Source organism: Cyprinodon variegatus, unplaced genomic scaffold, assembly GCF_000732505.1.
Source record: "Cyprinodon variegatus isolate N-32 unplaced genomic scaffold, C_variegatus-1.0 Scaffold883, whole genome shotgun sequence".
In the NCBI taxonomy this organism is placed as follows: Eukaryota; Metazoa; Chordata; class Actinopteri; order Cyprinodontiformes; family Cyprinodontidae; genus Cyprinodon; species Cyprinodon variegatus.
In genome coordinates this window covers 177,629-191,572 of record NW_015151336.1, presented here as the reverse complement: position 1 = coordinate 191,572, position 13,944 = coordinate 177,629, and the positions used below count along the sequence as shown (strand labels likewise).

The window sequence follows — 13,944 nt, the reverse complement described above, 5'->3', positions numbered from 1 at the left end:
GTAATTTGAGAACATTTTTTATCTTTTCGATTAGGAATTGGCAAATATTTTTGTCTGCAAATGTGCAAAGCTGTGACACTTTGCAGGTTTTAAATCCAAGAGGGATGAAAACACTATAAAAATGGAGATTTGCAGTGATTTTACATTGAGGTTAGGTTAGTAGGTCAGCTGAAGCCTGGGTGAAGGCCGCTTCAGTGCCACTTTTCTTTTTCGCGGGAAAACTAAAATAGTTTCCCACTGCTGCTGGATGTGGCGGTGCTCCAGCAGGACACAGTCTTCCCACTCACGTTGCAGCTCAACGTGACTGAGGCTGCGGGCGAGGTGCCAAAATCAAACGTGACGCAAAGGGCATGCACGGGAATGTGTGTCACATTTGAGGAAGTAGGGAAATGGCGGCGGTTGCCAAAATATTTGACCTAGTTTCGTCCAGTCGGAGAGAAAGGAGGAGGAGAAGAGGAGCAGAACAAGCAGGAGGTTTGGAGAGAAGCTGGAGGACATTTTCTTCTTACTCTAAGGTGATAAAATTGGCCAAAGGTAAAATGCACGCAAAGTTTTTGGTGCGCTAACTGAAATTTGCGAGCGGAGCGCGCGCTGCGTTTACTGGCGATGGGAATGTAGAGTGACTGTTTTGACGGAAACCACGTGACACATCTGCTTGGCTTAGGACGTCCCCTGTCTCCTGGGTCCACAACAAACAGGTCACGCAGATAAGAGGGTTGTGAGTACCTCTCCGTGGGCTGACAGCGTGTCGGTGTTTATATCCACTGGATTTTTGAATTCAGTTATTCTTTTCCGTGATTCATATTACGATATTTACGCTGATGGTAAGTTGATTTTGTTCAGTTTTTCCTTTTTTTTGCGCACAAGGTTCGTTAAAATTCTAATATCGACTTTTTAAAAAAATACTTTTTTTTGTTAATTTTCGATTTAAAATGTGTCCACATTTATTTCACGAGAGGAATTTATGTGTGTTATTGCAGAAAAGTTGATGTTGATGTGTGGGTGTTTGTGTGTCGCATCTCATTAACCCACATCCTCTGAATCTAACTGCGTCACTGAACGCAGCGCGAGCCTTCACCTTCACACCAGCGCTTCTCACTGGATTTATTTAGCGTTTCTACAAGTAAAAAAACCCCCAAAAAACTGTGAAAATTCATGCTTTAAATTTTAGTTGTATTGAATGATAGTTGTTCATTTTTTCCTCCGTTCTTTCTGGAAGCGGGGAAACTGCATTGGAAACCTGAGCCGCGAACGCACCGCGCCCACTCCACTCTCCGCAAACAACTTTCACTGGCAATAATAAACCTCTCAGGAGAAATAATTAGGAAAAATATTTTAATTCAGCTTAAAAAAATCAGATTTTTCTATTCTTCTTAGAGGATGCCAGGTTACTTTTAAGGCGTGGTTTTTCTGGTTGTTGTTTTCACAAATTCTGTACATTTTGTTCTCCATGTGTCCCTCAGCTGAAGCATGCGCCCCTCAGGGGACCTGCCTTCATACTAATTTGACCCTGTTTGGTTATTTTTAAGCACGCAATCTTACCGTTCAGGTTATTGAAAAGTAAACAGAAAGTAGTTGGAGCTCCTCCTAAATTAAGTTTAGTAGGTCACAGTTTTTTTTCCTCAGCCCTAGATTAGATCTTAATGCTTTAAATAAACAGATACCCACCCAGTATGCCTTCTTTTAAGACTTAGGGAATAAACATTTGGCTAAGAGAAGATATTTCCTGTTAGAAACAATTCTGAGAGAATTAAAAAAACAAAATAAAATAAAAAAAATATATACATGTATAAATATTCCATGATAATATTAAAGGTTTTACCAATCAGAAACAGTTTTAGGAAGACTATAGCCATTATAAAATATTATACAAGCATTTAATCTTAGTGTTTTCTTCCCTAAAGGGTTAGTAGCAGGCAACTTTGAATGCCCTCCATATGAAAGATTATATCTGATTGCACCAAAATGAAATTTTAAAAGTAGAATTTATTGGAATTGGTATAAAATTAGAAAAAAAAAAGGAACTGCTGGGATAATTTAAAAACCCACCTTTTCAGAAATAAATTGAATGAATCCCAAGCTGCATTATGTGCAATCTACATTTAGTGAATGATTCAGTTTGGATTTTTATTTTGAAATAAATGTAGGCTAAAAAAAAAAAAAGGAGTTATAAAAAAGTGAAACAGCCCTTTGGCACAGAAAGAGAACCTTGAAGTAGATACTATCTTGGCTCATGGTCTTTTTTTTGTACCAAAAATATTTTAATAAATGCAACAAAACCACTCCAGTTCTACTTCCTTTTTTTTACTTCAAAATAAGTCACATTTAGTGCACTCTAATATTATATGAATACATTTATGTAACCACATAATTACCAGAGGTAATGTTTATTTAATAGCTACCAGCACCTTACTACGGAACACCATGTTAAATTCTGTCTGTTCATTTTCTTAGAGGCAGATGTAAGTTAGCTTCATTCACAGAGAGCTGAAAAATGGGTTGAAGCTGCATCTAGGAATTCAGCTGGATTGCTCTAATTAACTGGAGAAAGCAGGAAACATTCCTCACCACAGGCCTTCATGGACCTCTCCTGTGTGACCTTTGACTGGCAGGCTCCAGAGCAGGTGGAGACTCTGGTTCTTTTAGACACAGCTGGTTGTTAAAAAGGTCGGAGGTTTATTGGGTGTTGGCTGACGTCCCCGCTGGCATAGTGATTCCTCAGTAGGTTGGATCCAGAAACATCGCAAATAACGGTCATTTGTGGAGTAAAACGCAGATGGATCTATTTTCTTTCTTTAGATGTTCCTGAATGTTTACACTTGTGTTTGAATTTGTTTACCAAACAGGGACATGGTGATGGCTTCTACGTCGACAACATCCAGAGGAAACATGACGTCTGATTCGGAGATGTCAAACCTCCAAGGCATCGAGGCCTTGAAGCTGAGAGTCGGTCCCGCCCGGAGGAACCTCTTCGGCCCAGTCGACCACCAGCAGCTCCAGCAGGAATTCCAGCAGCTCCTCAGAATGAGCGTGGAGGTCGCCAACAAGCGCTGGAACTTCGACTTCCAGAGGGACATGCCAGGCGAGGGGGCGAGCGTGGAGTGGGAGGGGCTGAGGTGCCAGGACGTGCCGGCGTTTTACAGGACCTGCTTGGTAAAGCCTCGGGTCACAGCGAGAAGAAACGTGAGGAGCAACTCCCTGTCATCAGACGAGGACAGCTCCCCCGTCTCCAGCAGCTCGTCAGGCTCCGGAGACGAGTACCTGGAAGTGACCACAAGAGGGCGCTACCAACTAGAGCGGCTAGAAAAACGCAAACAGTCGGCTATCACAGGTGACGCTGCTACTCACACGTCTGCTTCATTTCCTCTCCATGCTGTTAGATAAGAATCTAATCATCATTATTGTTTTTTTTTTCAGATTTCTTTAAGGTGAAAAAGAGGAAGCTTCTGCATTGCAAAACGTCCTCTCGGCAGTAGAAAAGTGTAACCACCTCCAGAGGAACATCACTAAGTGCTCTCCACTTCTCTACACTCAACCTGATGTAGATCTTTTGTATATATGTAGCAATTTAATCCAGACATTTAATAAGCTCATACAAGCTTGGGCCTTAAAACCTTGGAATTCACCTCGCGTTTAATTTTCAGCACAAGGAAGCTACCTAATTTAGTCAGGCTCGGATTCTAGTATTCTGTGGATATATATATTATATATATATATATAGATATATAGATATATATATACTTATACTGTATTTTTCTAAACGGTTTTGCTCAGCTTTTTACAATACTGTGAAATAATTGCAAATGCACTCATTCAGGATCCTAAAACAGAAAAAATAGGATACCAGATTATAGAGGTTGATATTAGTCTCTGATCTGTTCATTTATTAGTATTATAATTATTTTGTTCCAACTCATTCCCTGTTATCGATCTTAGCAGTTTCCTACTGCCGGCATGCTCAGCACACGCTGTGCTTTGGTTTCACCCAGAGGCTCTAAAAGCTTGAGTCAGATCAGGGGTCAAAAAACGGCCGCATCCCTTTCATTAGCTCCAGCCTGGAGCGTAGTAGTAAAAATTATTTATATTTGTCACGTTGCAAGATTATTTTCTAAAATAATAGCTAAAAAAAAAAGAGCATAACCATAATCCGTTGTGGAAAACGAGGTAAGATAAAGGGCCACAAACTGCCGTGCCTTGCAGCATTTGAACTTGATGACAATCTCTGTAACACTCCCAACTTTGTAAATCTATAAAGGCTTTAAACAGGAAGTCACTAAAAACTCCAAAGTTCAACAAAGAATAATAATAATGTACAAATAAACTACTTTTGCTTTGTAATATCAGCATAATAGGGGTTTGTAACGATCGTTTGAGCAACATGATGGAACATGTTGAGTGTTTTAGTCAGCTTTATGCTTGTAATATGTAGCATCTTCCATTTATTTTGATCCATTAAGGGAATGTGGTGTTTTTAGTTTCTCCAGAGATTTCAAATACTTTTTTTTAAGCATAAAACATAAAGAGTAAAGTTCTCTCCTGCATATTTCGTTGCGATCCAGTTCTTTGATTCTGCATGCAGGCGAATGTCACAATTTGGGGAAAAGAGATGCAGGCAGCCGGGGAATGGATCCCAAAGGGATTTATTGTTTGGACAACATTTATTTTTATCCTTTTTATTGTCCATAATCCATTTTTTATGCAAACTTCCCCCAAAGGGTTAAAGATTTGCCCAAAAAATGACTTAAGCACATGCGCCTTTGATGGCAACAAATCCAAGATGTTCTGATCATCTTTGTTCATTAATAACAGCTAATGGCTCTGTTCTTGTGTCTCTTTTAATGTCATCAGCCCATATGAAGCAGAAAGAGCAGGATTTTAGATGTTTGCTGTCGGCAGGGTTCTCCATCTATGGGATATTGCAGCAGTAGTTTGACACAAATAGCCATATTATGCTGGATTTATCCTCTCTTACTACCTCAACGAGATGTTCGATGATTTCATTAAAGCAGCTGAGCCCATTTATGTTTAGGGGACATGAAAGTGAAGATTGAAGAGAGAGATTGAGGTTCTGTTGTGGTGAGTTAGAGCGGTGGCCCCCTGGGAGGCGGGGTGAGGGCTGCTGCGTGGGTTTGGCCGCTTTTGTTTTGCTTCACTTTTCGTGTGAGTTTTCCCTGAACAGATAAGGCAAGTGGAGCAGCAATGGGGGGGATAAAGCAACAAAATATATATAAAAAAACAGATTTAATGAAGAACCGTCCTGAGAAAACGTCCCATTCAGCTTAAAAAGTCTAAGATTCCTACTTTCCTCCTGTCTACCCATACAGGTTATATCTAAACTATATATTTGCACTATATACAGAAGTACTACTTTTATTTTTTGGCATATTGAGTTCTTCTGAAAACAGGAAAGGACACTTTGGACTGAAACTTATTGTAGCTGCATTAATCCATGCATCAGAGATAAAAAAAAATATAAAAAGCTTGCATTTCATTCTTTTGCAGCTTTAACAAGAATTTTGTTATTTTGTACATGCATGAATGTAAAGTATTTGTACACAGTTTGTAACATTCTATTGTAATTTAAGGCTTGTTTATGTATCGTCTGATCATGTAAAGATGTAGCTTTTGTTACGCATCTTTTCTTCTTTGGAATAATATTTGTATTGTTACCCTCCAACGTTTGGTAATACATTTCATATGGTTTGTTCAATCGGTAAAATAAACATAATGATAAATGAAACTGCTGTGCTTCTTAAATTATTGCATTTCAGTTTCTGTTTCCAAGAAGAGGCTAAATGTGAAGCCTTGACGGCGCCCCCTGCTGGATTTGGTGCAAAACTAAAGCTTCAAGGAATGTTGGATGACATGAAACTTGCATTTATTTACAACAGAAATAGTTAGTTTAAATATATACATAAATAATAAAAAAAATTACAAAAAAAAACAGAATATAAACTTCCCCCCTTAATTATTTTACATGTATTGAAAGTGATTTTCTCCTTATTTACAGAATTGGTTCACATAATGATCAGAGAGAACTATAGGTATAAAGACTTCTAAGTAAGAGAAATATATCAGAGATCAGCAGATGGCTCTAAAAAACAAACATGGAAGATTTCATTAAATACAGAGGCATTATTTTGGTTGATGTGACCAGAAAAGTGATTTTTAAAGAGGTCTGCTTAAGTTATATAGTTACCGGTAGTCTAGAATCTAGATTGATTCAAAGCCTGTGCCTCAAACTGGAATAAAGACGCAGCTCTCTTCACATCTATTTACTACGGAAGAGGATTAGAGCCACTGGAAAAAGAAATAAAAGTTTAATGATTTTTAAATTTTATTTCAGTTTAGTATGGGAAAAAAGTCAGAATTCTGACTTTTTTTATTGTCAGAATTCAGTCAGAATTCAGACAATAAAAAAAGTCAGAATTCTGAGATTAAAGTCAGAATCCCCATACTAAACTAAAATAAAATATTAAAATCAGTAAACTTTTTTTTTTTCCAGTGGCCCTAATCCTCTTCTGTAATTTACACCCCTGATAAAAACAGAAAAAAAAACTTTAAAGTAATTATTTACATTCTGAAAATATCACAAATTAAATAAAAAGTTTAATTTACCGGTAAATGCTTTATAGCAGCAGGTCTGCAACCTGAAGCTCTGTTCTTTCATAACCAGTTAATTATGTAAATAAAACCTCTTCCAGGCAGCTGTATTTATAGAAATTCTTACTTAAATCTAAACATTTTATTTCCTTAAAATCAAAAAAAAAAAAAAAAAAAAAAAAAACTTTTTCTGAAAAACATCTTTTGCAGGGGTTAAGGTGGTTTTGCAGCTCTACACAAACTATTTTGTTGAGCTAAAATATACATTTAACAAGGGATTCTTTAATGAGAGGATTTAGCCTTTAATTAGAAAATGACATTTTTATCTTGTGGATAGAAAGAAGTTTTTTTTATCTTTAGTTTTCAGCCTTAGATGAATTCTTTGTACAAAAAAACTCAATCGGTTTAATGATTGATTATTAAGCACAAAGTGAGGCATCTTTATGGCACAGCTTGTCAAGTTTTGAAATGTTACATCAAAGAGAAAATATCCTAGCTCCGAAATCAAAGATAAAAGAACATTATTCTCTTTTTATCTAGTTTATACTAATATTTAGATTTTATTTTAAGGAACCTTGAAGTAAAAACACATTCAGCCCTCCCTAAAAGCAGGCTACAGAATCAAATCCAGGTGTTAATCTGTAAACACAGTAAGAAGATGGCGTTTTTTCTAACGTTTTTATGATTACTGATCTTTACGAGAGTTGTGATCACTATGTAGGGCGACAGAAACTAATAATTGAGAAATTCTGCTAAAAAGAAAGTGAAAATAAAAGTTTACAGGTCAGTTTTCCATCTCGACTGTAAAGATAAAACAGATGAGGCAACTGAGATTAAAGTGGTTCGTTCAGATCTCTAGTGCAACTTTACAAAGCTAAAAATCATTATTCGCAACCTTCACAGCTCTCGTGTTTCTGATTTAAGACTCGAATCTCAACTTAAGTGCATTAAAAGAAAGTATTTACATCAAATAATAAAGTTAAAAGTCAGACACTAGTATGGCTGGAGGCAGGCACCTTTTTAAGTTCTCTAGTTGGACAAACTGAACCTACTGATCAGAACCGGAACAAACGCGCTGAGGTGTCCTTGATAAGGCGGTCGGGCTCTTAGAGCTGGTGCCGCAGAGCTTGCCTGTTCCTCCACATGTCTCGAAGTTCCTTCACCAGCAGCGGCGAGATGAAGACGATACTTCCCCCCGTCTGTCGATACCAAATAATTATGAGTTTCACACCATAAATAAAAAAAAAAAAAAAAAAGCTGATATGAATTAAAATCATGACCCTGATTCAGAAAACAGAAAAGCGTCTTCTTACCATGACGATAAAGAAGTAGAAAACACTCATCCAGCCCAGCCGGCTCTCAATCAGCGACACCAGATACTGTAAGATTAGAGATGCAAAGGTGAACTCTGGAAGCTAGAGGCTCTGGGTTTTATTAAAGGTATTGGAGAAAAATGGGGCCTGAAATATTTGAATTTTCAGTTTTTTCTATTGCCTCCAGAAATGCACAGATTATCCTGATAGGAGCAGAGCTTCTTTTATGGACGGTAGAAACTACAGTAATTAGCTTCCCACCACTTCCAGTCTGAATCCAGCCTACATGGTTTATGCATAATACGGTACATTTTTTGGAAGGTTGCACTGTGAGACACACTGAATTTGGCCGATGAATTCATTAAATTCTCTAAATCTGACTCAGGTTGTGCATCAAAAACAGGCTTATTAATGTTTTTTTTTTTTTTTTTACAACTGATATACAAGAATGGATAACATCTGACTTAAATTCCTAAAGTTAATTGGGGATTTGAAGCTTTTTAACTTAAGCAATTAAGGAACTGATTAGGATATAACTGCGGAAAAAGTCTACAAAATCAATTTATTTCCATTTTGCAAATTTCTAACGATAGCTTAAAACTATGAACAAAATGATAAATGAGTTATTAATCCCATAACACAAGACTGATTTATGAAACATGCAAACAAAAAGCTCCTAGGACTATACAGTGATGTGATTTTATAAAATATTTAGCTGAATTTGAAACACTGACTGACAAAAAAGCAGCAGTTATCAAATAGCAATTGTTTTGATTACATTTTTTCACTGACTTTTTATTGAAAAGGGGTTTAGCAGCTAAAGGGGAAGCACAGCAACATGAAATTTGAAACACTCTGATATAAAAAATACAACCATTGTTCAAAAAGACAGGTTAAAGGTCAATTTCTAACACTGTTTTCTTACAGCAAAGAAAAGCCTTGCAGATCCAGGGAATATGGACTCCATTTTCTAAGAATTAGCTCCATTATCTCATAAACATGTTTAGACTTAATTCAAGTCTTGTTTAAGAAAAACAGCATTAATGAAAATAGTCAACAAACCTAGACTGAAAATGGGTTTTATGTCTTAGATGCCAAGTGTTGCTAATTAGTCTAAATGTACATTAACTATGAATGAAATGTTAAAATGAAAAACCTCCATGTTATCTAACATCTGACTGACAGCAAAGCACAAAAAAACAAAATTTTTTGTTCATCTGGGTATAAATTCAGGCATTAGGGGGTAAAATGCTAATATTATTGACTATTATGAAAATATGGTGAAAGGTTTTGCTACAATACTGAACTAAAGTAATGACGGCATCTGCTGAATTTTTCTAATAGCATTAGAAAGTACCTTGTTTAAAGGCTCACCTGTCCTACAGCGGCTCCGATGCTCCCGGTTCCATCCACTATCCCAGTGACAGTAGCCAGAGCTTCCTGACTTCCCCTCAGGACATCCTGCCTCCCCAGATCAGCAGAAATGGCCGAGCTGATCATATTGGACGGGCCGCCGATGAAGAAGCCAGTGGCGGCGAGGATCGCTGCGTTAATCACCTTGTCATCAGGGGAGCCTGAGGGTTCAGAAGGCAGAACTATAAACTCTATAAACTATAACTCATCATTCAGTAGAGGCTTTAAAGGAAGCAGCTGCAAACACTCACGGCTGTATCCCACCAGGGCGCCCATCGCCATGGCGAGGCTGAAAACCAACACTGGAGCCCTCTTCCCCATGAGGTCAGAGATCAGACCTTGAAGGGTTCCCCCTGCAACAAACACACAGATACTCAGACTCCAGTGACGTCACACTCGGCACACAGACGCCTCCGCCTTTCAGGTCATTACCGACGATTCCTCCGACATCGTACCAGACAGACAGCCGGTCGGCCTGCGCCTCCTTCCAGCCGTAGTTGTTGCTCAGGTAGAAGGGCAGCCAGAAGAAGAAGGAGTAGTTGACCAGCTTCAGGCAGGCGTACGCCAGGGAGTACTGAGGAGGAGACATATGTCACCGTCAGACGTTTTTACGTCAACATGTTAACCATTTCTGACAGAAAAGTTTTAAATGAAAAGATCAGGAGCTGAAGGGGATTTGAACAGGATGCATTATGGGAACTAATTCTGACTCACAAGCAGAACTCCAGGCAGGCAGAAAGCCTGGAGGAAGCCGATGGCTCTGGGAGGCTCCTCCATTGGCTCGTCTGGGGTCTGAACTGAGCGGCGCTGTTGGCTGTACGTCTCCTCCTCCTCTTCGTCACTCATCAGCGGTCGGTGGCTGTCCGCGTCCGTCTCCACCGCACCGACTCCGGTTTCTAACTCAAAGTGCAAACCTGCCACACCGCAACACGACTCACTTCAACATTTGAACCCGATCACCTGCCTTTTTACATTCTTCGATCAGCCTTACCGATTTCTTTCGGTGAGGTCAGGAGGCCAAAGAACACCACCACCCCGCCAGCAAACTGCACCACAGACGTCACCAGAAAGGCGTACTGCCAACGAGAAACACAACAAACTCCACATCAGCGCCTGAACCCGGGCGGAGCTCGAAGTAACAGAAGGTAACGCGATAATGAGGGTTCATCTCATTATCGCAGTTAGAATACCAGGTTATAAGATTCAAAACCAAGAGACGATGATTAATATTTTCCAAACTTCCTCCACGTTTTGCTACATGCAGCCTGTTTGATTTTACTGTAAATAAAAACAGAGAATAAGCTGCAATTATCTGGCTGGATACTTTTTTGTCAGATCTAGCTTACAGAAGTTTATTTTTCCAGATTTACTCCTGCTTTGGTTTTTCCTCAAATGTCATTTTACTGTAAGCTAGATGCTGAGAAATTAAACCAATCTTCTTTACCTGAAGGGGTTAAAAAATAAAAATAAATCAGAGAAAGCTGATATATTTTAACTGACCAACCTCATATCCATATTTCAGCACACTTGAGGCCAGGAAGGCGCCCAGTATGTTGCCTACAGACGCACAAGCGCTCCACAGACCGAACACGAATCCACGCCTGGAAACCAAGAGCGAAAAAAAAAAAGATTAGACAAATTCCTCTTCATATATTAATTCTTTTTTGTTCTCCATATACAAATCCATGAACTATTTTTGCAGAAAGCAGCACAGCGTGTGATTTATGTTCCTTCCTGCAGAGGAAAACTGATCTTAAATGAAGTCTGTGTTTCAGCTGGAGCGTCTATGAATGGACCTCACTGTGCATGTGTGCACACACAACTTTGGACCTCAGATTTCAGGACTCTGCATGCAGCTCAGCACAAAGTTATCACACACCCCGTTTTGCCGAACCAGTTGCCCATGACGGCCACCACGCAGGGCCAAACCGCCGACTGCAGCAGGCCGTTCAGCACCCACAGGCCGCAGTACAGGTAGACGTTGTAGATGTGGAGCCATTCGGTCAGGGTGCCAAAAACAAATTCCTGCAAGTGCATGCATCAGAAGAAACAAAAATTACTTTCAAGTGTTAGTTGGATCGTTTGCCATGTTCCCTGCGTACTAACCACTATGGCAGACCCGCACAGGCCGAAGCAGAGCACGTAGCGCAGGTTGACTCTGTCCCCGATCACGCCGCTCAGATACAGACCCTGCACAGGGAGGAGCAAACGCACCGTGACGCTTTGCTTTATTTTAATCCTCTGCTAAGGAACTAGAGCCAGACTCACCACAGCGTATGAGAAGAGGAAAATGGAATCCAGAGCTCCCAGAAACAACGTTGCCTGCTTCTCATCAGCAAAGAGATGATTGTCCTCCCATGTCTGCATAGTCACAGAAAACACACTAAGTGATAAAAACCTTCCCTTTTTTCTTTTGTTTTGCCAAAAACATGTTTTTGTTCATTTGGATTTCCATAAAAGTTCCTTTATTCCCCAAAAAGCAAAAAAGCTTGTGTTCTTTTAAACTTAGGCACCTCGCCTGGAGAGAAGGCAGCAGCGCTTTGGTTCTGGGCGGACGGCGTCCACTGGGCCGAGATGCTGACTTTCACGTTGCTGAACGTCTTCCTGGATGCATGCAGCAGCACATAGCTGGAGGGAGATAATCATTACAGAGAACGTTTGTCCTGCTGGTTTATCTAGCTAACAATCGCTCATTACAAAACTTTTGTTCACAGTTTTAAAGTTGTAAGAAACATATATTGGAAATCATTACTGACAGCCATTTCTATCTAATCTAAGGTCTGAGTAAATCTTGCCTTGTTGACCTTTAATCCTGAACACGAACACAATGAATGTTAGACAAAGCTAGAGTCATCTCCTGAAAGCCGCTACTGTCTGAAAGTTAAATAATAATGCAGACAATCCTTTTTAATTTTTATTTTTTACATTGTAACCATCAACTAGAATGTGTTTTAGGGAGACAAAGCATCCCCTCAGCATGCTGCTTCCCCCATTATGCTATATTGTGAGGATAATGTGAAGAGCAGAAGTTCTGACCACAGTCCCTCTTTCACAGGTTTGCTGCTAACAGTTTCTCCTTCCAATTCTATGTCTATGTACCACTGCTGTGATACTTCCTGTTTATCTAGCACATGAAACCCAGTAATGCATTGAAGTTTGATGCTTTAACATGACATGTACAAAAAAATAAAAGGGGTTGGTGAAGATTTGAAAGACATACGTAGGGCGACCTAAAAGTTAATTAAGACACAAACACTGGGAAATTGGTGGTATGTCGTGTCAAAATTTCCTTTTAGAAAGAGAGAACCAGCTCATGTGTTGTTAGTTTTGAGTTTGGGTAAAACAGAGGGAGTCAATTGAAAAGGAAAGCTGTATCAACACATATCCATAATCAGGCTGGAATCTGACCCCAATGCAGTTTAAAGTGTAACAAACTGGAGGGAAGATATTAATCTGTTCTCCGCTCTGATTGTTTGTTAAAAATCATTGCATATTTTATTGTCGCTCCTGCTAAATCCAACCCCGCTCTCCGACTCCAAACGTTCCTATAATATAACCGCCATAAGAGCGACACAGCAAGATCTCACCATCCAATTTTCAAGATTACCTAAAGAAGGTGAGGAGAAAAACCACCAGATGATGATGGGTGTATTGTGACAGACAGCCAGAGCACGAGGGAGGCATCACAGGGATGGATGGAGGGAGGAAGAGGAGCCAAAGGAGGAGGAAGGAGGTGGTGGTAGGTCGGTGGAGGTCTTCGAGGACAGGGAGGGAGAGGTTTACGTATAAACCTCTGCTACTAACCGGGATGAGAGAAACACATCACTACTGGAGGGAAGCTACTCCTGCAGAGGAAGGAAGCCCACATTAGATTACATTAAATCATGTATTTATACCACAGGGAAACAGATAGCCATGGAAATCTGACAAACTTAGAAGAATAAATGCTTTTAAAGAGACATACCTGCTCTGAATGCTGCCCTATACCCACCTATCAATGAGCCCAGTCAAGGTATGCTGACTGAGTTTAAATCTGAGACACCTCCTCCTGCAGAGTCTCCTAAAAAAGGAGGCTTTGTCCCTAATGCTTCAGCTCTGGATCACTGTCCTTCTCAACTCTTTAAATCTACAATCGTTAGGAACGTTAGGAAATGTATTTATCGCATCAATAGCTTTAAAAAACACATTTAACTAGTTTTTTATTACATATTTGAATACACTCGTCTTTAGGTAAATGGAATTCATTTGAATTACAGTTTCTAACATAAGTTACAATGCTCCTTTAGCACTTTCTCTTTCATCCATAAGGTAACATATGCCACATATGATGGCTTGGTTTAGGAGGCAATATACATAGTCAGTTCCGGGTTGGTTTAACCTAAAATACTTTACAAAAAGCTGCAGTTTGATAATTTACAGAGAGGAAATCTTAGAAAACAATAAAAAATCTCACCTTTCTGTCCAACTCCTGCTTTACTAGCTTAATATTCGTCCTGATGTTGCTGCTGTGTTTACTGGGTATTCCTAATGTGACGTGATTGCTAAAGAGCGGCGCACTACTGCCACCTGCAGGACAGGAGTGAAATCAGACCCTTCAAATATATATATATATATA

The 13,944-nt window shown here is 39.5% G+C and overlaps 2 protein-coding genes across 3 annotated transcripts; one reads left to right on the top strand and one right to left on the bottom strand.

Moving 5' to 3' along the window:
• Positions 1-359: 359 nt before the first annotated feature.
• On the top strand, positions 360-4,290 carry LOC107099562 (cyclin-dependent kinase inhibitor 1-like). Of its 2 annotated transcripts, none has more exons than XM_015397736.1 (3): positions 360-515; positions 2,847-3,331; positions 3,418-4,290. In XM_015397736.1, the coding sequence occupies exons 2-3, from the start codon at positions 2,851-2,853 to the stop codon at positions 3,474-3,476; spliced, it is 540 nt and encodes a 179-aa protein (XP_015253222.1). In that variant the 5' UTR covers positions 360-515; positions 2,847-2,850; the 3' UTR covers positions 3,477-4,290. The 2 variants fall into 2 exon arrangements, with proteins under 2 accessions (XP_015253222.1, XP_015253221.1); XM_015397735.1 differs by lacking the exon at positions 360-515 and adding an exon at positions 577-824.
• A 2,202-nt stretch (positions 4,291-6,492) lies between these two features.
• slc37a3 (solute carrier family 37 member 3) lies at positions 6,493-13,895 on the bottom strand. The gene is made up of 14 exons (XM_015397725.1): positions 13,783-13,895; positions 12,937-13,174; positions 11,843-11,957; positions 11,598-11,690; positions 11,436-11,519; positions 11,209-11,354; positions 10,834-10,930; positions 10,321-10,405; positions 10,044-10,243; positions 9,762-9,903; positions 9,581-9,682; positions 9,291-9,490; positions 7,917-7,982; positions 6,493-7,802 (listed from the first exon to the last, which is right to left on the bottom strand). Exons 2-14 carry the CDS (start codon positions 13,011-13,013, stop codon positions 7,710-7,712), a joined length of 1,500 nt encoding a protein of 499 aa, XP_015253211.1. The 5' UTR covers positions 13,014-13,174; positions 13,783-13,895; the 3' UTR covers positions 6,493-7,709.
• Positions 13,896-13,944: the final 49 nt, after the last annotated feature.

Coding starts and splice junctions, on each gene's coding strand:
- LOC107099562 (XM_015397736.1), top strand. CDS start 2,851: ATGGTGATGGCTTCTACGTCGACAACATCCAGAGGAAACATGACGTCT. Junction 3,332..3,417: donor CAAACAGTCGGCTATCACAG/GTGACGCTGCTA, acceptor TTTTTTTTTCAG/ATTTCTTTAAGGTGAAAAAG.
- slc37a3 (XM_015397725.1), bottom strand. CDS start 13,013: ATGCCTCCCTCGTGCTCTGGCTGTCTGTCACAATACACCCATCATCAT. Junction 10,931..11,208: donor AACTGGTTCGGCAAAACGGG/GTGTGTGATAAC, acceptor CTTGGTTTCCAG/GCGTGGATTCGTGTTCGGTC. Junction 10,406..10,833: donor TGCTGAAATATGGATATGAG/GTTGGTCAGTTA, acceptor TCTCGTTGGCAG/TACGCCTTTCTGGTGACGTC.